The 23,857-nt window shown below is 39.5% G+C and overlaps 1 protein-coding gene across 13 annotated transcripts in view; it reads right to left on the reverse strand.

Moving 5' to 3' along the window:
• Positions 1–23,857, reverse strand: part of DGKI (diacylglycerol kinase iota) — a 504,889-nt gene that overhangs the window by 167,008 nt on the left and 314,024 nt on the right. For all 13 annotated transcript variants that reach the window (XR_007920530.2, XM_070071340.1, XM_051849034.2 and 10 more), the window contains 4 exons: positions 19,359–19,414; positions 18,413–18,475; positions 14,281–14,354; positions 12,768–12,879 (listed from right to left, as the gene is read on the reverse strand). Coding sequence is in view for 12 of the 13 variants with exons in the window: in XM_070071340.1 (XP_069927441.1) it covers positions 12,768–12,879; positions 14,281–14,354; positions 18,413–18,475; positions 19,359–19,414 (305 nt within the window). In the remaining variant the exon portion in view is untranslated. The remainder of the gene's footprint in view (positions 1–12,767; positions 12,880–14,280; positions 14,355–18,412; positions 18,476–19,358; positions 19,415–23,857) is intronic.

Below are 23,857 nucleotides of genomic sequence, written 5' to 3' on the forward strand. Positions count from 1 at the left end.
TCCAACAGGCTTTTTTTCCATAATTTAAAAAAATTTATTTATTTATTTATTTGAAAAGTAGAGTGACAGAGAGAGAAAGAAAGACAAAGAGGGAGAGAACAACAAACAGACTAATCTTATATCTGCTGGTTCACTTCCCAAATGGCCACCACAGCCAGGTCTGGGCAAGGCTGAAGCCAGCAGCCAGGAACTCTTACTTGATCTCCAATGTGGGAGGCAGAGGCCCAATAACTGGGCCATCATCCACAGCCTTCCCAGGACCATTAGCACGAGTAGGACTGGAAGTGGAGCAGACAAGACTCAAACCAGTCCTCAGGGGATGCCAGCATCACCAGTGGTAAATTGACCCACTGTGTCATGACATTGGCTCCTGGTTATTTTTTATTTTTAAGACATTGACAAATTCTAAAACTTATATGCAGAAGCAAAATACAGAATAAACAAAAGATAAGAACAAATCAGAGACCCATATTACCAGACCAAGGACTTATTATAAGACTACAGTAACTATGACAGTGATCCACTGACCTGAAGATAAGCCAATCAAGAGGACGCAATCAAAAGGGAAGAGCACCAAGGTAATTATATAGAAAAGGAACATTTATTCTATAAGTAGTGATGGAAAAAGACTGATAAATGCATTTAAAAAGTGAGCAAATAGCTATATTAGGCAACACATAAAAATTAATATCAGCAAAATCACTTACTTATATATGAAAGTTACAGCTAAAGTCTTCAACAGGAAAATATATACTATCTCCCCAGTCTTTCCTGGAGTAATGCAAGGCTGCTTAAGAAATACACAACTCCCATATGATTATCTCAATAGATACAGAGAAAGCATTCGATAAAATTCAACACCCTTTCATGATGAAAACTCTAAGCAAATTGGGTATAGAAGGAACATTCCTCAATATAATCAAAGCAATTTATGAAAAACACACGGCCAGCATCCTATTGAATGGGGAAAAGTTGGAAGCATTTCCACTGAGATCTGGTACCAGACAGGGATGCCCACTCTCACCACTGCTATTCAATATATTTCTGGAAGTTTTAGCCGGAGCCATCAGACAAGAAAAAGAAATTAAAGGAATACAAATTGAGAAGGAAGAAGTCAAACTATCCCTCTTTGCAGACGATATGATTCTGTACTTAGAGGATCCAAAGAACTCTACTAAGAGACTATTAGAACTCATAGAGGAGTTTGGCAAAGTGGCAGGATATAAAATCAATGCACAAAAATACACTCAATCAATGCCACGGCTGAGAAAGAACTGCTAAGATCAATCCCATTCACAATAGCGACAAAAACAATCAAATACCTTGGAATAAACTTAACCAAGGACGTTAAAGATCTCTACGATGAGAATTACAAAATCTTAAAGAAAGAAATAGAAGAGGATACCAAGAAATGGAAAAATCTTCCATGCTCATGGATTGGAAGAATCAACATCATCAAAATGTCCATTCTCCCAAAAGCAATTTATAGATTCAATGCAATCCCAATCAAGATACCAAAGACATTCTTCTCAGATCTAGAAAAAATGATGCTGAAATTCATATGGAGGCACAAGAGACCTCGAATAGCTAAAGCAATCTTGTACAACAAAAACAAAGTCGGAGGCATCACAATACCAGATTTCAGGACATACTACAGGGCAGTTGTAATCAAAACAGCATGGTACTGGTACAGAAACAGATGGATAGACCAATGGAACAGAATTGAAACACCAGAAATCAACCCAAACATCTACAGCCAACTTATATTTGATCAAGGATCTAAAACCAATTCCAGGAGCAAGGACAGTCTATTCAATAAATGGTGCTGGGAAAACTGGATTTCCACGTGCAGAAGCATGAAGCAAGACCCCTACCTTACACCTTACACAAAAATCCACTCAACGTGGATTAAAGACCTAAATCTGCGTCCTGACACCATTAAGTTATTAGAGAACATTGGAGAAACCCTTCAAGATATTGGCACAGGCAAAGAGTTTCTGGAAAAGACCCGGGAGGCACAGGCAGTCAAAGCCAAAATCAACTATTGGGATTGCATCAAATTGAGAAGTTTCTGTACTGCAAAAGAAACAGTCAGGAGAGTGAAGAGACAACCGACAGAATGGGAAAAATATTTGCAAACTATGCAACAGATAAAGGGTTAATAACCAGAATCTACAAAGAGATCAAGAAACTCCACAAAAACAAAGCCAACAACCCACTTAAGAGATGGGCCAAGGACCTCAATAGACATTTTTCAAAAGAGGAAATCCAAATGGCCAACAGGCACATGAAAAAATTTTCAAGGTCACTAGCAATCAGGGAAATGCAAATCAAAACCACAATGAGGTTTCACCTCACTCGGGTTAGAATGGCTCACATACAGAAATCTACAAACAACAGATGCTGGCGAGGATGTGGGGGAAAAGGGACACTAACCCACTGTTGGTGGGAATGCAAACTGGTCAAGCCACTATGGAAGTCAGTCTGGAGATTCCTCAGAAACCTGAAGATAACCCTACCGTTCGACCCAGCCATCCCACTCCTTGGAATTTACCCAAAGGAATTTAAATTGGCAAACAAAAAAGCAGTCTGCACCCTAATGTTTATTGCAGCACAATTCACAATAGCCAAGACCTGGAACCAACCAAAATGCCCATCAACAGTCGACTGGATAAAGAAATTATGGGATATGTACTCTTTAGAATACTATTCCGCAGTAAGAAACAACGAAATCCAGTCATTTGCAACAAAATGGAGGAATCTGGAACACATCATGCTGAGTGAAATAAGCCAGTCCTAAAGGGACAAATACCATATGTTCTCCCTGATCGGTGACAACTGACTGAACACCAAAAAGGAAACCTGCTGAAGTGAAATGGACACTATGAGAAACGGTGACTTGATCAGCATAGCCCTGACTGTTAATGAACAACTTAATACATTATCCCTCTTAGTAGTTTTTTTGTCTGTTCTACTTAATATGACTGGTTCAATTCTGTAATTAATACACAGTTATTCTTAAGTGTTGAAATTTAACTGAAATGTGATCCCTGTTGAACATAAGAGTGGGAATAAGAGAGGGAAGAGATGTACAATTTGGGACATGCTCAAGCTGACTTGCCCCAAATGGTAGAGTTAGAAAAATACCAGGGGACTCCAATTCAATCCCATCAAGGTGGCATGTACCAATGCCATCTCACTAGTCCAACTGATCAATTTCAGTTCACAATTGATCATAATGAAAGGACTAAGAGTCGAAGGGAGCACATAAACAAGTCTAGTACCTGCTAATACTAAACGATAGAATAAATAAAGGGGAGAGTGATCCAACATGGGAAGCGAGATACTCAGCAGAATCATAGAATGGCAGATGTCCTAAACAGCACTCTGGCCTCAGAATCAGCCCTAAAGGCATTCCGATCTGACTGAAAAGCCCATGAGAGTATTTCAGGCATGGAAAGCCAAGACACTCTGGGAAAAAAAAAAAAAAAAAACAAAAAAAAACCTTAAATGAGGGATCTCTGTGAGTGAGATCCCAGTGGAAAGAACAGGTCTTCAAAGAAGGAGGTACCTTTCTCTGAAGGGAGGAGAGAACCTCCACTTTGACTATGACCTTGTCTAAATAAGATAAGAGTCGGAGAACTCAAAAGGCTTCCATAGCCTTGGAAACTCGTGACTGGAGCATAGGGAGATTACTGATGCCATAAACAGGAGTGTCGATTTGTAAAGTCAACAACAGGAGTCACTGTGCACTTACTCCTCATGTAGGATCTCTGTCCTTAATGTGCTGTACATTGAGATTTGATGCTATAATGAGTACTCAAACAGTATATTTCACTTTGTGTTTCTATGGGGGTGCAAACTGTTGAAATCTTTACTTAATATATACTAAACTGATCTTCTGTAAAAAAAAAAAAAAAAAGAAAGAAATTATCAATTCCCAACTTGACTCTCACTGGGATTAAACATGACAATAGGTCTGATCTGATTTCATCATCATTTAAAAAATCATCTATTATTTTTCACTTTATGTTTCTGTGTGGGAGCAAACTGTTGAAATCTTTACTTAATGTATGCTAAACTGATCTTCTGTATATAAAGAGAATCGAAAATGAATCTTGATGTGAATGGAAGGGGAGAGGGAGTGGGAAAGGGGAGGGTTGCGGGTGGGAGGGACGTTATGGGGGGGAAGCCATTGTAATCCATAAGCCGTACTTTGGAAATTTATATTCATTAAATAAAAGTTAAAAAAAAAGAAATACACAACTAGCTTTAACACAAAGTAAGGCTAATCATAAAACTAAAATTCATAAAAATGTTTAAAACATGCTTATCAAAAGAAACGTTAAGAGTACAAAAAGAAGAGATTAACTGAAAAAATAATTTGCAAGAAATAAATCTGTCAAAAAACTTGTATTCAGACTATACCTTCTATAATTCAGCAATAAGAAGAAAACAACCCATTAGAATATGCAAAAACACAGATACTCCCAAAAAATAAAAGGTAATAATAGAGATAAATTTGTTCTTACTCTTACCTTTTGTTGTTTAGAAAGATATGATTATTTATACAACAATTGTATGTAATAACTTTACAAAACACACATGATTCTTTTCTTTCTTTCTAAGCATGGAATTTCATTCTCTCCCCTCATTCTCTTTCATCAAGTATGTTACAATAAGAACATACATATCTCCATCCATTATCATATATTCAGTACCTGTTAGGTACTAACTTTAAATTATCTTCTCATCATGGTCTCTGCACATTGCTGATGCACAAATAAATAGTATAAAATTTCTAGGAAGCAGTTTTATAATTGTTATTAAGAGGTTTTTAAAATATTCCTATCATTAAGCCAATTATTTCTTTCCTGGGATTTGTCATAAGAAAATAATCTGAAATATGAAGAGATTTACAAACAATTATGTTAATTACAGGATTATTTATAACCCCAAAAATAAAACCCTAAACTTTTTATAAAAGAATTATTATGTAAATTGGTATTTATTTATACAATGAAAGTCATTTGTAGTATGGATTTTACTTATAACAATGTCATATATGTATAAAAATATAGCAATTTGGAGGAACTGTATCAAATATTAATGCATTTATTAGTCATAATCATGATTGCTAATTTTACTTTAGTCCTTATACAAGTAAACTGCAAAAAGTTCACAGAAAACACATTTTATGGAAAATCTGTGCATGAATTTCAAAATTTTTTGCACCAAAAAGCTCTCATTTTTCATTACATGTTTCCACAAACTTTTTGAAATGCCGTTATACATAGGCATATTATCAGAATAAGTAAACATTTAATACTTATTTCTAAACAACATAAAATGTTACAATGATAAGTGTGACGCTCCAAGCCTGGTAATTTCTCTGAGTAATTTTTTTTCTCACTGAATAACCTTTTACTTTCCTAATTCATAAATATAAAAGAACTTACAGATTTTAATTTCAATTAATGAAAAGAAAGCTGGATGTGTTTTCTTTAAAGTTTATGAGACCGAAATCTTTGGATTTCATACTGAATGGCAAATTAGGCTCTTAATTCCTCAATCTGAAGAATGCTTTGAACTGTCTTGAAAAGTTTTAAATTACTTCGAAACAGACTCAACATGAAAGGACCTTCACAACTATAATGGCAGAAAATTGTGGTAGAAACGAATACACATTACAATATCTGATTATGGGCTGTGTAAAACCCAAAAAGGTAATCAGGGTACCTAGCACCCAGTGAAGAATCAGTTTAATTAGTGAGAATGCATTTCAACCAATGAAATGAATTGAAGACTTCTGCTTTGAAGTTTTGCAATTACAAGATAGTCTTCAAGGAACACTCTTTTCCCCCATTAGAGTAACTACTTAAATCTCTCTTAAAGTGCCACTCTGAATTTTCTGTGCTTTAAATTTTACTTAAGTCGTAAGCAATGGCAAATAGATTGGGATCAGTTTACTCCACGACAAAAAGTTTTTAGCCTTTAATTACTACAGACATGTCAATTTCTAAGAAAATAATTGGTTTCTAAAACACTTGACCTTCTAGTTAGGTTGTATAATTATAAAGCAGCTATTTAAAATATACAAAAATACACACATGCCCCCTGTTTACACAGCCATTTTAAACAGATGTTGGAGTTTTTATATAATTTACCATCTTAAAAATATAATCAATATAATAGTTTTAGAAATGTGAAACTGAAGGACTAAACATAGGATAATTTCTTCCTGAATGGAAAAAAAAAACTACAATGCTGTAACTCTAATGAATAGTAGGATAATATATATATGAAAATAGAGAAATACACGCCACTCTACTATTTAGAGAGCAGAGGATGTTCAAAACTACATGGCTTAAGCTACACTGAATTCTGTTTTCCAAGATTTCTATCTTGGAAGCAATATAGGTTAGTAGAAACTGAGATTCAATCACTCACTAGATGCTAGCTAGTGAGCACGTATTGCATTGTCTATATCATGTAAAGAGAAAAAAATAATTGCTGAAATTTTAGTATTCCATGTCTCATTCACCAACTCCATCTACTATTACACTTTTTCCCTACCAGTGAGAAGATGGTCAGAGAAAGCCTTAACCCATCTCCCAATCTCTCCAACCTAGACAAGTTTCTTGAACTCACTGCAGTTGACCCTGCACAGTGAGTCGCAGTGTCCAAACAGCCCCCCTGAATTCACCTGTCCCTTCCACTGCCCGTGCCCCTTTCTCACCTCAGACTTGCAGGGCTCCTCATTTCTTCACCTGAACTCAGGTATGCACATGTGTATTTGCCCACCTGCCTCCAGCAGTGCAGGCTCTTGTCACCTTCTACACAGACATTCAGAAAAATCTTCCTTGAGCAGAAAACTCATCTCTAGGGTCAGCCTCCCGCCAACAGGACGAAGAGCTGCAGGAGTTGCTGCCCTCTCTCCACATCCCCCGTTTATCCTCAGAGGGCATCCTCACTAACAGCTCTCTCAGGCCAGCTCCTCTGATGGCAACCGGCCACTTGGCAATCTTAGCCTCCAGACTCCTGCCTCCGTGAAATCTTTGCTGTTAGCCCCATTTTATGAACACCGTCCTGTTTCAGTCCTCCTGCCTGCTCTCACATGCAGCTTTCTGCTAGAATTTGTAACATCAGCCTGTGATTGCTTGCTTACTTGTTGGTCTCTCCTCCACAACACCAAGGGTTAGGCATCCTGAGGACACAACTTTTGGTTCATATCTTAACCCTTTTATCTAGTTGCATGCTATGTATGGACTGTCAGAACCTGTGGACTCAAAAATCATTTGTGACTGACATTAAATGAATGGAAGCGGAGATACACTTTAAAAACCTTAAAAATTATTATCCTGAATTTACAAAATTCAAACTAATTGAGAATCATCATTATTGCCTGTATTTCGCATACACTACGTGGTCTAATGACTCAGCCTCAGAAGTTGCACAGCACTGCTTCACTCTACTGGATTAATCAAAGGATACACAACCCAGCCGATTCTAGGAGAGGGCACACAGACCCAAATCTTGATGGGATAAGTGTCAAAAAAGTCAAGGCCATTTTATAACCACAGTAACCACTGCAACGTGCTAGTTAACCAAGTCTTTATTTTGAAAATACACACAAAAAGAAAAAGAACCTCTTATTCCGCCTTTCCTACACAAATTGTGTACCTTAGTAACCAAGCAACAAGTGAAGAGAATTTTCTCTTTAAAGAAATATCTTAGCCAATAAATAAAGGATAGAATTAAAATATCATTATTTTGCAACCCCTGGTGATAGCTGACCTTAGACACTGACATTAGTATCTCGATGATATTTTAAAAAGGAGAAAAAGCTAGATGTTACATATCCCTCTTGTGGAAGAAGAAAACCCTACTTACAAAGTAGATTGCGGGAAAGATATATTTGATGTAGCTAGATTCAATTAACAATTCATAGGGACATGTTTCTAGAGCTATCAAATTACAGGGAATAGAAAAGAGAGAGGACTATTAATTGGTAGTTAGAGATGCTATCAGTCAAATTCTGATGCAGAAACTTCACAGATCAAATAGCCTGGCTTCTTCAATAAATAAATGGAGGGAAAGAGCTGGAGGGAAACCTATACAGACCCAAGAGCCGTATCAGTCAGTTGCAATGTGTGAGCTTTACTTGGATCCTAATTCCCTTCCCCCAACAAAATAAGGGAATATATGAAGACAATATTCCTATGACTATTGGAAATTTGAGCACCAAGTAGGTGTTCAGTGATTGCAAGTCCCACTATTTCTTTTAATAAAACTGCTGTGGTCTCATGTGGCCGAGTTCATAAAGTCTTTATCTTTAAAAGTACATTCAGACATATTTATGGGTAAAATAACAATTTCTGGGATTTTTTCAAAAAAATATAAGGGAAGAAATGCAGACAAATATGACATTGCTCATGAATTGATCATTATAAAAGCTGAGAGATCATACTTAGTGGTTTATTATACTATTTTTTTATTTTTATTTTTTTGACAGGCAGAGTGGACAGTGAGAGAGAGAGAGAGACAGAGAGAAAGGTCTTCCTTTTGCCATTAGTTCACCCTCCAATGGCCACCGCAGCCAGCATGCTGCGGCCTGCGCACCGCGCTGATCCTAAGCCAGGATCCAGGTGCTTCTCCTGGTCTGCCATGGGGTGCAGGGCCCAAGCACCTGGGCCTTCCTCCACTGCACTCCCGGGCCACAGCAGAGAGCTGGCCTGGAAGAGGGGCAACAGGGACAGAATCCGGCGCCCTGACTGGGACTAGAACCTGGAGTGCTGGCGCCACAAGGCGGAGGATTAGCCCATTGAGCCACGGCGCCGGCCTATTTTGTTTATTTTTATGTTGAAATACTTCCATCATAAATAGTTTAAATGCATATTTCACTAACTCACTAACAAACTTGAAAAAATTGAAAACACCTAGACAAATTCTAGTGTACTTCATTATCTGACTCCTGCTTGCCTGTTCAGCACCATCTGATACTATTCTACTGTCACCTATGTGTAAACTATATAAAACTACTTTCTAGTTCCCAAAGAGAACTATGATCTCCCGTACTTCTACATGTTTGTAAATTTCCCTTTTTCTTTACTTTTTTAAAAAGATTTATTTTATTTATTTGAAAGGCAGAGTTACAGAGAGAGAGAGAGACAGAGACAGAGGCAGAGAGAGAGAAAGAGATCTTACATCTACTGGTTCATATCCCAGATGGCCACAATGTTGGCCCAGGGCTGGGCCAGACTGAAGCCAGGAGCCAGGAGATCTTCCAGGTATCCCAGGTAGGTGGAGGGGCCTAAGCACTTAGCCCATCTTCCGCTGCTTTCGCAGGCACTTTAGCAGGGAGCTGGATCAGAAGTGAAGCAGCCAGGACTGAAACCAGCACCTGTATTGGATGCCTGCATCTCAGGCGGCGGTTTTACCCACTACTCCATGACACTGGCCCCAAGTTTCCTTTGCTCAAGAATGCCAAGACCCATTCTTCTGGCAAAATTCAACGGTCAGTTACACTTAGGTATTGCTGAATGCAGGTGTCAGGTCTCCTGCTGTGTCCTGGCACCTCCCGAAGTCATGGATATCCACCACACTCACCCCATCCTGCCAGCCTTCTCCGCCCCCATCTGCTCTCTAAGGCTGACCCACCTGGACTATATCAGTGGCTTTCTTGTCCTCTGGCTTCTGCTTAGACTTCTCCAGTGGTAGCCACCAGCATCAGAAGATCTGGAGATCAAGCAGAACTTTGAGGCCCCTCTATTTATACTTGTGGCTCTCTGCCTGCCCAGTGAGCACAGGCTGGCTGGGTCTTCTCAGCAAATACCACTCTTATCAAGTGGCCCTTTCCCAGCAGTTCTTCTACTGGTTCAAGTGACCACTTCTTTGTGCAGCCTCAGACTAGTAATTATCTATTGTTTCACATAAACCTAGTAGAATGTAGCCAAGTATGGCATAATGACATTTCAGTCAACTGCACGCTGCATATACCATGGTGGCCCCACAAGTCATAAAAGAGCGGAAAAATTCCTATTGCCTAGTGACATCATAGTCATCACAAAGATACAGCATAACACATCACTCAGTTATTCGTGATGATGATGGTGGAAAGAAAGCTATTGTGTTGCCGGCAGAATAAAAGTATACCATACACAACTATGTAAGGACATAATACTGATAAATCATTTGAAAAATACTTCTACTTATAAGAAAAGATTTACTATAAAACACTATTCCATGTTATTTCTATAGCAGGCTCATTTACCTTGTGTTTACTATGTCTCTTGATAACATCATTTTTATTGCATTTGATTTAATCTTGTGTTAGTTTGTTGGCCGTTATCCTAGGATCCATGATATTCCTGTGTTTATAGCATAGCTTATTACACTTCTAAGCCTAGGGAGCCAGGAGCCAGGAGATTCTTCCAAGTTTGAGTTAAGCACACTCCACAATGTTTACACACTGACAAAATTGTCTAATGACGCATTTCTCAGAATTTATCCTATCAGTATGTGAAATATGGCTGTATTTGTAAAGAGCCCCTCCATTAAACTCTCTTCCAAATACTCAGATTCAGTCTGTCATGTCTATCCTGTTCAGATGCTAACTATACAATGGTAAAGAATAGCCATCTAAACCAAAAAAGACTATTAAAAGAACCTGATAAAGATATATTGAGAAGATGAAATATTAAAAGAACATTTTACAGAGTGACAGCATGTACAATGTCTCAGCGATGCTAAAGACGTTCACATTTTTGCTTGACATGAGATTACTTGAGTGAGACATCAAAGACAGACAAGAGGAAGCCTGGAGAACCACAGGAACCTCAACTTCATAAGCCAAGTGAGGAATTAGATTTTGATCCTAAGAACAATGGGGAGTACCTAATACTCTCCTTGGCTTCCCAGGCCTGAGTAAGGGATGATCATCTCTCATCAAGCCTGAACAGTCTTCTCACGTGCAGGGCTAGGAGGCTCTGGCACATGCACATGGAAATCACTCAATAACTGTTCACTGGATCAGTGGATAAATGAACAAGGAAAACACATATGGACAGTTAATCAGATGTTGCTGTTTCCATCCTATGCTATCCTATGCTTTTTGTCACCTCCATGAACTCGTCCTTGCACATATTCTTTTTTTTTTATATAAAGATTTACTTATTTATTTGAAAGTCAGAGTTACACAGAGAGAGGAGAGGTGGGGGTGGGGGGCTTCCATCCGCTGGTTCACACCCCAGCTGGCCTGCGCCAATCCGAAGCCAGGAACCAGGAGCTTCTTCCAGGTCTCCCACATGGTGCAGGGGCCCAAGGACTTGGGCCATCCTCTATTGCTTTCCCAGGCCATAGCAGAGAGCTGGATGGGAAGTGGAGCAGCCAGGACTTGAACTGGTCCCCATGTGGGAGTGCCGGCACTTCAGGCCAGGGCATTAACCCACTGTGCCACAGCACCGGCCCGCACAAATTCTTCCTGAACTTAATGCTATTTGCAACCTGCAATCAGCACACAACGCACTGGAAAGAAAGGCTGTCGATATGGACAACTGTGAAAAGGAAATCAATCTCAGCTCAGCCTTCTACACTGCAACAACCGTTTCATTCTAGAGACAACAAATTCAACAGGGAACACCGCCAACTTGTGCGACAGAGATTACTGCCATCATCATGATGGGTCATCCTGTTAACTTCACTAATGCAAGCGGTTGAGCAAGAGTCATTCTGAATTCACAATATGAGTGAAAAGACATGTGTTTTGGTTTGTTTAAACAAGAAGTACAAATATCTAGCTTTCATTCATAAGGTGCAGCACAAATCAAGTGGCAGCCAAATGTTACCAGTAGAAACTATTTTGATTTGCATCAGAAACTGATAGCATAGTGTGATTTACATAAGATAATTTTCAATTAAAATTTTTATTTAAAACAAGTGGAAATTTATGGATAAAACCTTCTTGAAAATACACTCATATCATAAATTTACTTTTAATGTAATCAAATAAAATTTAAATATGAGGTCATCTCAATATTGTGGCAACTGAATATTCATTCACTAATGTCACAATAATTAAATCTTTCTGTATTCATGTATTAGTGACAACGGAGATGCATAAGGAAGCAACTTGAAATTGAGTGCAAGGGTGAGCCCAGCCCTTTTTCCTTTTTCCCTGGATCCCCTTCCCATCCCATGCCTTCAGGGCATGTGGCCTTCGGGCCACCTGCTCTACGCTTTCTGGCCTGCATGCTCCCACTGCTTGGTATGAATCCATATTTCCCTCTCATTCTTAGATGGGGTCCTCACTCTCCTATGCATTTCTCTTACTGAATAGAAAGCTTAAAACTTAGAAAATAAATAAATAAATAAAATAAATTGAGTGCAAATAATCATTTTCCTTTCTACATGAACATTCAAGTCCTCAGTGAACCACAAAAGAATCAATGCTATGGCTGTTTGTCAATGTTAGAGTATTTCTGTGTGGCAAAATGCTTCTTAATTAGCTTGGAAACTTTTCATTCTGGCACAAAATTAATCAGAAAATGAACAGAGAGTACTCATTTGTTTTTGAAGTTCAAACAAATGTTTATCAACTTTCTTAGTGACATAAAGAATGACATGTTCTTATTTTCTCTAGGCAATTCTCTTTTACACAAAGTTTGTAAGTTGATAAAGCATGAAAGAAATTATACTGAAGTCCTGTGAAGTGAATTAAGTTTAAAATATGACTAAAAAATGTTTTAATAAAGGATTGTGTTGCTCACCAAAGAGGCCATAGTGAATCCGATGACTTCAATGTAGCCATCATCGTGGCGCTGAGGTTCAAAGTCATGGTGATCGCCTGGGTTTCCCCAGGGCATTGTGCCTGCACAATACCTGCAAGGTGAGATCAAAACCAGAAATAAATACATTCAGTCCTTCTCGTGAGTATCTTTGGGGATTAGTTTATCGTGAGGCTTCAGTGGTTACTTAGCACAAGGACAGTTTTCTCCTCTTGGTGAACATCTTTCAACAGAAAAGAGAATGGAAGTGACAATGGGCCATACTTTTAGGGCAAAAGCATTCTGTATCCAGCGCTCTCTGAAGTCGTCACCAACATTTTCCACTCTATGATTCACATACGTCTGTTTTCGATGATCTATCACGAATTGTCTCTAGGTGGTTTCAGAAACTGGTCTTGAAGGAAGACATGTTCATTTTAATGGAACAGAGACAGGGAACTGAGCTGCACAGCTTTTGCCATTATAGATAGAAGAAAGCAAGGACAAGGTAGAGAAAGCCAAAGAAGACAGGAACAAAAGCAAGCCTGAAACAAGGAAGGACGTGAAATTGAAAGTGCAGAGGTAGAAGAGAAATTAGAAAGGAGAAGGAGAATCCAGACGGGGGACAGAGGGAGAGAAGGAAAAGAAAAACAGGAAAGGAAGGAAAAGAGAAAAACTAAACAATGAGGAAACCAGCAAATAATATTTCCTCGATACTGAGGCTTTAACTCAAGCTAAAATGAAGATACCTCTGAAATGAAGTTGCAACTGACAACACTGAGTACTGCTGAGAATAATTAGAAGACTGATGTTTTCCTAGATTTATATACAACTCTCCTTTCAATTAAATTACAGATTTTATGTCTGAGTTGTTTGGTGGGCTAATAACACAGGGCTATAGACCCACCGCTTCCCAAACGCTGGCTTGGGAGCCTGGACTCTTACTTTACGTCACTGAGATAGTATGCTTATTTTGAGCCTGGGTCATCCGACATGCCTCTTGCTCCTGAGGGACGTAATAGCACTAAAGAGAGTTGACATCCTGGCTGGAAAACGCCTCTCTAATTGATCCTATTTTTTTTTTTTTCAAAGCAATCATCTGGCAATGATTTTGAATGAATTCCATGCTCAGATCAGCCTGGATGGTTTCCTAACAGCTTTTGGGAAACGAAGAACAGGGATTTATTCCCATCTGTCATTCTTGGAGGCAGGGATCAAGGGAAGAACTACAATTGAGAATTAAATGAAAATGTTCCAGGAGAGAGGGGTGCCTGTGTTTCTTAAGGATGGGGAAAGTGTAGACCCTGTGTGTCCTCTCACCTACCCCAGAGCATACTTTAGAAATAAACCATGTAGAAGAGAATATTTATCAGACCTGGAAACCTTCAACCAGTCGTTAAGATAATGGAAAATCATGAAATGGTTTATACCTGAAATCCTTCTATTATGAAAACACATAACTTCAAGTGAAACAGCGTTCACCTGAATCCAAGGACATGATGAGAACAGAGCTTACCTGGGTATATTTAAAAATACTATACACTGGAACTTCAGTTCCTGAATCTTTGGGGTGAGATCTGTTCCATCACACTGCAACAATCAAAGCAGAAAAAGCAAGAGTTTTGAAGCAGTCACAAGTCTAAGATTACTGAAGGTAACTGGGTTCATGATAGGAATGGCATGGCCTTTTGCCCATTGCCTCTAGTTCTGTTTAAATAGATGCCAGTCAGTGACTGAAAATTCATTCTGATTATGGCTCTACGAGACCCAGGGTCCCCAGCTTGATTTTGCTTTGATGTAATATAAAACCAAAACTGCCATTTGACCAAAATGATTTCCCCCTCTCTGGCTTCACAATCAATGGAAATACTTGAGCCTGCATGATGATCAGATGCTTAGGCCTGTAATACCAATACTGGAAGGCTGATGAGTATTTAAAAGAATAGTAAGAATGAGGCCCAAGCTTAAGGCAGCAACATTTACCACCATGGTCATCTGATTCCAACAAGTCATGGATATAACCATTTATTTTCTTTGAGAAGGGTTTTATTTTGAAACTGTTAAACATGTTACTTTGGACAATTTCTAAAGGTACATATTTTTGCAAAAGTTTTAAAAGTTTTCTATCATAAATTTGTATCTTCTCTAACAGATCATCTTATCGTGGCCACAGGATATGAATTCTATGTTTTGAATATAGTAGTTAATAATCTCTCATATGGGTGTAAGATATGTATATGGATCCTAGGCCAAGAAACACAATCCGTTAACAAGTGAGTTGTTCTTAGAAATTTAATCTCTTACACACTTGGAAGGGACATCAGGGATAAACTCTTTTCCTGGGGCTTGGACATAGCCCTGGGTCTCAAGAGCCTAGGGCCAGTTTGGCCTCAATAGCTTTGGGCACGGCTCCCCTGCTGGGTTAGTGCTTCCTCAAGGGTGTCATTCTCTGATTAATCAAAGAAAAGCTTTCAGTTCCCACTGGTGACAAAATCAAACTCCAGTCATGACTATAGGTTCCTCAGCATCAAAGGTATAAACCCTGCTTTTATATTTCCTATCCTCACACCTCAGTACAGAATTTCCCCATTATCTTCCTGTTCAGGATTCTAAGCTCCCTGCAAAAGTCTAAAAGTTTCCTTAGAAGAAGTTTTGATCTAAGCACCATGATTTTTCTTGCAGTCAAGGTTGTCTCAGCTTCCACATTCATTCCACAGCCGATCTTACTACAGCCTCATTTTATGAACATTATAAAAATTGTTTCCAAGAAATTTTAATGTCCTAAATAAAATATTCCCAACGTTCAATTTGCATAGGAATCAGAATCTAGACATTGATTTTTTTTTTAGTACTCTGATATACTAAGCAAACATAAAGTCTCCCATTTTATTTAAGGACTTGAAATAATTCATAGATGATTATGCCAATAAAGAGAAAAATTGAAGACATTTTAAAGTATCAAAGTTGAGTGTTAGAAGCAACTAAAACTTCCAGAAATTAGGATCTGAAATAGTAACAGCATGCAAATTAGTTTTGTTGCATTATAGGAAAATACTATAAAATATTAATATGTTTAGAATACAATTGATTATTTGAGTTTCTACCTTTTCCTCCTGGCAAACATATCAGTGATCCTGGGAACTCATCAAATTGTAGAAAGCTGAGCCCTTCACAAGGCACAGCACTTTATAAAGTTTTCTTGGGCATTATGGCACTAAAATGTATAATTTGGAACAGCAATTTTCAAAAAGGGAAAAATCAACAAGCAAAATATACCCTTGTGTAGAAGCTCATATATTGGTACATTAAATAACACCAAGAAAAAATATGTAGAAAGTAAAAGCAAATCATTCTATTTGTAGGTTTTCGTGGCTTAGTATTTAAATATATTCTATATCTATACGAGAGATTATTAACTAACATACAAAACACAAGAGGACTTTATCTTTTGGCAAAGATAGGGTGGTCTGTTTTTGATTATACATCTACGCACTCTAGCTAACCCCCTTCCTTTTTATCTCCCACTCAGAAAACATACAATGATGTCACTGCAGAACTATCTGTGTGTCCTTCTGTGTCATGGGATGGCATTCAAAAACCTTAAAGGAAAGCAAACTCTTCTGAAGGTTGTGATGTCCTCCAAGACACACACCTCTTAAAGGTGCTCCCGAGACTGAGTTTCAAAGATTCACAATGGTTTCTAGCGGTTTGCTCCTTCTCCCAAAAGATATAATTGCATAAATATTTCACCACAATATCACAAATATTGGTTGATATCAAATCATTCATAGCTACATGCTGCCATTTTGGTCTCTCTGTAAGCTTCTTTTAATCGCCTGCTATGTGGCCACCCGTGTATGAGACATTTATCATCAGTAAGACTGCCTGATGTGAGTGAAACTCTAGTAGTTAGGAAGGACACAGAGTTTCAAGTCCAGGGCTAACCTCACCTGCACACTGACATTCAATAGGGTCACTGCCCAGGGTGCCTGGCTCTCTTGGCAAACATGGTTAACATTCTTCTAAACGCAGAATCCTGCAAGGGGTGGCAATATTTATTTTTGGCTGGGTTGCAGGCAGCTGAAGAAACAAGGGAAGTTGGTTTAAGGCTGCTGCTGCATATATTTAACAATCATAACTTTTGAAAATGAAGATACTCTTGGTTCAACAGGCCCTTTGACTTCAAGAAGGTAATACTTCAGTTTTCAAGAGTCTTCACCACTAAATGATACTTGATTTTCATTGCTATTACATGAGAACTTAACCATCTGAATGTGGTGGCAAGGGTTATAACGAGTGGTAAAGATCATTACCTCTCGTTTGATCTGATTTAGGAAAGTCCAGCTTTGCTGGTGTTTATAGATTTTCGTTTGTATGCTCTTGTGCTTCTCGATATTCCCATTCATTTAAGATCATATATTTTCCTACCTTCATATACGTGCATATATATACTCTATATAATATGTATACATAGAGATTAGTTCTCACATATTCTTTATGCCATATAAATTCAGGTGTTGCTATATTCCCATTACTTCTCCATATGTAATTTTTCGTTTACTGATGTAACTATGCACAACAAAGCCATGTTCACTCCTTCTTTTAACTTGGTTGCTACAGGAAACATTTTATGTCTTCCTTAATAACTAGTGACATGCTATTGTAGAATGTATCACCTAGGGAAAGGTAATTTATCTACCTCTCTCTGTCTCTCTCTCTGTCTCTCTCTCTCTCACCTCCCAGCAGTATATGTTCAAAACCTGGCACAGAGACCTAAAAAGAACAAGTGCAGTATAAAGAATCCACTCAGTGGGCAGGAATCTTGATGAGGCTGGAGAGTGAATCACCACAAAATAATAAATTCAATGCATTGTTCTAATATGGAGACCTCTCAGACAGCTTTGAAACCAGATATACATTTGGTAAGCAACTACTCATGTTATAAGCCCCAACTCATTACCATTTCTTTTGCAAATGTTTCCCTGTATAATCAATTATCATTTCTGCCTTTGTGCCACCACCATAGCACTTATACAGTGGATAACACTTATTATATTACTCTGCAATGATTTACCTGCCCTTTCTCCTGACTGTTTTGAAGTCTCTGCAGGAGTGAAATTAGTCTATTTATTCCTTTTATTTATTTATTTGAAAGGCAGAGCTACAGAGAGGCAGAGGCAGAGGCAGAGAGAGAGAGTCTTCTATCTGCTGGTTCACTCCCCAACTAGTCACAAGGCCAGAGCCACACTGGTCTAAAGCCAGGAGCAAGGAGCTTCTTCGGGTCTCCCATATGAGTGCAGGGGCCCAAGCACCAGGGCCATCTTCTACTGCTTTCCCAGGCATAGCAGAGAGCTGGATCGGAAGTGGAGCAGCCAGGACTCAGACCGGCACCCATATGGGATGCTGACACTGCAGGCAGCACCTTTACCCGCTATGCCACAGGCCAGCCTCAGCCTATTTATTCTTAATTCCTAGGCACTAAAGATGATAAAGTGTTCAAAGATGATGGCTGCATGAAGTACACTACTTATCTCTGAAGCTCTCTGTAGGACAGTAATTAATCTCAATATATAAACCACTTTTATGGGGTTTATTTTGTGGATTTTCATATTCACCAAATGAAATAAACCAACATATTCAATACTTACAACAACTTTAACATGTTTGGATAGATCTCTAGAACTTCTTTGTAGGAAGTCAGAAAAAGCTGCCTATACCAGAAAGAAATAAGGAAAAATAAATTTAATTACATGATTATACCGCGTCCTTGCTTCCATAATACAGTTACCAATGAGTTCCAAGTATGCCAAAATATATAAGTTCTCCTTTTGCCGAATAAAGCCGTGCAGTGATTGTCAAGTTGAAATCTCTTTCTGTTCAATTGATAATGTATAATAATGATTAGGACCACAGAAGGAAGGTGAAAAGATGGACAATTCCAATTATCTGAATATTTCTATGATGCCCTTCCTGACCCTCCTACTTCTCGGTTAGAAGATACAGTCAAGATGAGATAATAATTGGCCAGAGAATGGCTTGTTTCATTCTCCTTTTGTTACAATGACATAAACTTAAAACACACTTTCTTTATTAATCTTTTGGATGCGGTATTTCCTTTATTCACCCCAAGGGATGTCCCTGAGGAGGAAAAGGAGGAAAAGGTGGCCCTTTAATCTCATACACACTTCCATGAGAAACTTCCTGTGTTCTGCCAATTTTTTATCCAAACGTTAAAAGCTTGTGTACCCCACTGAAAGTTACGTTCTTACCTAAGATTTTCCGTACATGTAGCCTGCCTAATTTCTCCATTCCCTGCATTAGCTTTGATGTCTGTTTTTCACATCACTCTTTAAATATCATCCATTTTTACAACATGGATTCTCGGGGTTTTCAAGTTCAAAGAGGAAAAACAATTCTCTTTCTGACACTAACTTAAGAAAGATACCCTTCCATTTATTCTTAAAGCAAGACGTTAAACATTAACCATACACATAAACATCTGTGATGTCTGTTATTATTTTTCACGTGCGTCGTTTTCACTCATGAATTTGTGTTAAATAATACATAATCAGGTAAAATGAATTATATACTTACCCCTGCATAGAACATTTTATTTCGGAAACGACTGTTGAACTTCTCTGGATTTGCTTCTGTGAAACAGGGAAGGTCGTTTTGTTATAGAGACTTCACGGAAGGCTGGAACTCAGATGAACACATTCACTTCCACCTCTTCCTTCCCCAACCTATGGACCCAGTAGGTCCCAGGACTTCATTATCATCTTTCCCACAGTTTCTACTCTTTCCTACTATTGGATAGTGGCTCACTGCCATGGGTACAGTTGTCTAGTGTTACAACAGTGTGGTTCCAAGCTGACAGCATTGGTGTTAACTGGTTGTGGCCAAACGTGCAAAATCCAGGCCCACTGAATTAGAACGTCTATGTGTAGGGCCTAGGAATCTCTGGTTTAACGAGGTCTTTGGGTGATTCTCAGCACATTCAACGTTGAGATGCTCTGACTTGTTTTTAGAATACAAGGCTGGCAGGGATATAAGGCAGGGGTGATGGGGGAATGAGGGAGGAAGACAAGAACAGTCATTCGCATTGACGTGTTTAGGATATGGTTTCCATAAACTATGAAGTTTCTACATGTATTATATGTGAGAAATTTGGATGCAAATTATTAGAGAATTTGGTTTCACATTTTGCAAAAACTCTAAACTACTATGTGCTCTCTTGGTTGTAGCAGGCCTTGGAAAAATCATTTTGTTTGGAGGAACACACACACACACACACACACACACACACACATACACCCTACTGAAACCATACGGCAGCAAAGCCTGTAGCTGAAAACTCATTAATCTTGAATTTGCTCCTGTATTTTGTATCGGTTGAAGACCCAAAAAGATGAAACAAGAATCAGTATTAGAGAATTTTCACATGAATTCAAGGAACTGTGAAATCTCTAAATGAAATATTATCTCCTGAAACATTCTTTCTACTCTATATTTAGCCTACTCCTAGGTCCTCCATAGGCTCATTATCTCCTACTCAGGCCAGGTTTTCTTCCTGTTACTGCTGATTAGACTGTCCTGACACTCTCCCAGTCTTAACCCTGTTTCTGAGCCGCAATTCCTGATAAAAGCAGCAACAGTCTCCCTCACTAAGACTGGGCAGAACAAAAGCTACATACAATGCCTCAGGAAATAAAGCTGCCCAATGATATTATTGGCCATGGTTTTAGCATATAACATAGAATTTGGGTAAAGGAAAGCAAAAAAATATTTAAAAAAAAAAATAAGGCAGTATTTTTGTAGTTTGGTTCTCGATAGTTATGCTCATCTATCTACAATTTATGTGTGTCACAGTTTCCTTACCACTCACTGTGCTTTACCAAATGAAGTACTCTAACCCTAAATGCTAAAGCAATCCAAAGGCAAAGGGTGATTTATAGGTCAGATCAAGCAAGAGGACTATAGTGCTATTAATGACTCCACCTCCCTGATCCTATTCCTCACCCCAGAGCTGACCATTTTTCAATCTGCTTTTGACCTTTTTAAAACCCAATTTGATTGTGTACCTCTTTCAGTTGTGTCAAATCCCTTTAAGGAAATTGATGGAACAAAGACATAAGCCTCAGCCATTCTTACTCATTGCCCAAAAGGTAGATAAACTTTGGAATGTATTCCTTGCCCTTGAATCTCAATTGCGTCTCACACCCTGTTGCTTTCATACCCACCTGTATTCTTTTCCAGGTTCTCAAGGCCCCGCCCAGTTCCAGGAATTCACCTCCACCTGCTGCCCCCTAGGCTCACCCCTATCCCTAGCCCTCCTAAAATATAAAAAGGCAGGGCCCCTGGGGGTCGGGCCTTCTGCCAGGTGTTCCATCAATGTGCACACGGGCAGTTGGTCACCCACCTCTACCAATTTATTTTCTCTGAATAAATTTGGTCTGGCTATAAATTCCTACACTGCCTCCTCTCTATTCTGTCCCTTTTTTCCTTAACATTTATGGTGTCCCTCGTGTGAAGAGGCACCAATCTGCAACTCTTCTCCTAACAGAAATAGAAACAAATGAGAATGTGTGTATTAAGCAATTTATCACTTGTACCTAGGCCTTCACTTCAGGCTGGTGCTGTGGTACAGCTGCCTGTGATGCTGGCAGCTCATATGGGCCACAGTTTGAGTCCCATCTTCTCCACTTCCAATCCAGCTCCCTACTAATGCATCTAGGAAAGCAGTGAAAGATGACCAATGACCTGGACCCTGGCACCCATATGGGAGACTTGATGGAAATGCAGGCTCCTGGATTCAACCAGTGCAGCCACTTGGGGAATGAACCAGCAGATGGAAGATCTCTCTCTCTCTCTTTCTCTCTCTCCCTCTCCCTCTCTCTTTCTGAAACTGTCCCTTCAAATAAGTAAATAAATAAAAAGTGGCATCAAGTATAAAGCAAGTCTTAAGAAATGGAAGAAGGCAGCTGCAGTTCTGGCGCAGACCTTCTCCAGGGCACTGATACCCACAGCGTTCAGTGAGTCACACAGGAACTCTTAAAGTAAGCTTTGGCTTGGAACACATTCTCATGTTGATGAGGCTTTCCAATGGGACCCGAAGAACTGAAATGCTTGTTTTTAAAGAAATAAATTTTTATATCAAGAGAGAAACTAGGGCTGGCGCCGCGGCTCACTAGGCTAATCCTCCGCCTAGCGGCGCCGGCACACCGGGTTCTAGTCCCGGTCCGGGCACCGGATTCTGTCCCGGTTGCCCCTCTTCCAGGCCAGCCCTCTGCTGTGGCCCGGGAGTGCAGTGGAGGATGGCCCAGGTGCTTGGGCCCTGCACCCCATGGGAGACCAGGAAAAGCACCTGGCTCCTGGCTCCTGCCATCGGATCAGCGCGGTGCGCCGGCCGCAGCGCGCCGGCCGCGGCGGCCATTGGAGGGTGAACCAACGGCAAAAGGAAGACCTTTCTCTCTGTCTCTCTCTCTCACTGTCCACTCTGCCTGTCAAAAAAAAAAAAAAAAAAAAAAAAAGAGAGAGAAACTAGATAGACTATTTTCTGAAAGATCCAAAATTATTAGAATAAAATTAGAAATAAACTGAGTTTGGGGGATTTCATTCACATATGTATATAATCTCAGATATAATTTAAATAAATTCTTCTGGGGAAAAGGGGGAGAGAGAGATGAATAAGAATTTATTGATAGGTTCTAAGTTATAGACAGGAGAAAGAAGGTCTGGTGTTGAGTGACTAGAAATAATAATAATGTACTATGTATTTTTCTTTAAGCAGCCTCATACTGGCACAAGAATAGACATGTAGATCAATGGAACAGATTACAGACCACAGAAATTAATCCATGCACCTACAACCAACTAATTTGACAAACGCATTAAAATCACTCCCTGGAGAAAGGACAGTCTCTTCAACAAATGGTGCTGGGAAAACTGGATCTGTGCATTCAGAAAGATGAAATAGGACCTCCCACCTCATACTCTACACAAAAATCAACACACAATGGATCAGGGATCTAAACCTAAGACCTGAAACCATCAAATTACTAGAGGAAAACCTAGGAGAGACACAGAAGCTAAGATACTTCTACACAGCCAAGAAACAGAGAAGCTAAGATGCTTCTAAACAGCAAAAGAAACACTCAATGAAGTGAAGCTGCAACAGAGATTATGGGAGAAAATATTTGCAAACCATATACCTGATAAAATATTAATATCCAGAATATAAAAAGAGCTCAAGAAACTCAACAACAAACCAAACAATCCAGTTAAAAGATGAACTAAAGATACAAACAAGCATCTTTCAAAGGATGAAAACACAAATGGTCAACAGACACATGAAAAGATGCTCAGGATCACCAGCCATCAGGAAAATGCAAATAAAAACCACAATGAGGTTTCACCTCACCAGTTAGAATGGCTATCATCCAAAAATCAAAAAATAAATAAATAACAAATCTTGGTGAGGATGTGGGGGGAGTTACCTTAATACACTCTTGGTGGGAACGTAAACTAGTACAACCATTATGGAAAACAGTATGGAGAGTCCTCAGAAATCTGAATAGATCTACCACGTGATCCAGCCACTCCACTCCTGGGAATTTACACAAAGGAAATGAAATCAGCATATGAGTTATCTGGGGCCCCTGTGGCATGGCAGGCAAAGCCTCCACCTGCGGTGCCAGCATCCCGTATGTGCGCCTAGTCAGAGTCCTGGCTGCTCCACTTCCCATCCAGCTCTCTGCTACAGCCTGGGAAACCAGTGGAAGATGGCCCAAGGAGGGCCCTGCACCCACATGGGAGACCAGGAAGAAGCTCCTAACTCCTGGCTTCGGATCGGCATAGCTCCAACTGTTGCAGCCAACTGGGGAGTCAATCAGTGGATGGAAGATTTCTCTTTCTCTCTCCCTTGTCGCTCCCCATCTTCGCGGAGTAACGACACTAGACCCTGCGTTGTTCCTTCATCTGCTCGGCCCTTCCCAGGTTTGCTGCTGGTTCTTCCTGGGTTGGCTGCCGACCCTTCCACCTCCGTGGAAGGGCAGCTCCCCCTGCCACTTTCCCCACTTCCGCAGGGGAGTGGC

This window comes from Oryctolagus cuniculus, chromosome 3 (genome assembly GCF_964237555.1).
Source record: "Oryctolagus cuniculus chromosome 3, mOryCun1.1, whole genome shotgun sequence".
Classification (NCBI taxonomy): Eukaryota; Metazoa; Chordata; class Mammalia; order Lagomorpha; family Leporidae; genus Oryctolagus; species Oryctolagus cuniculus.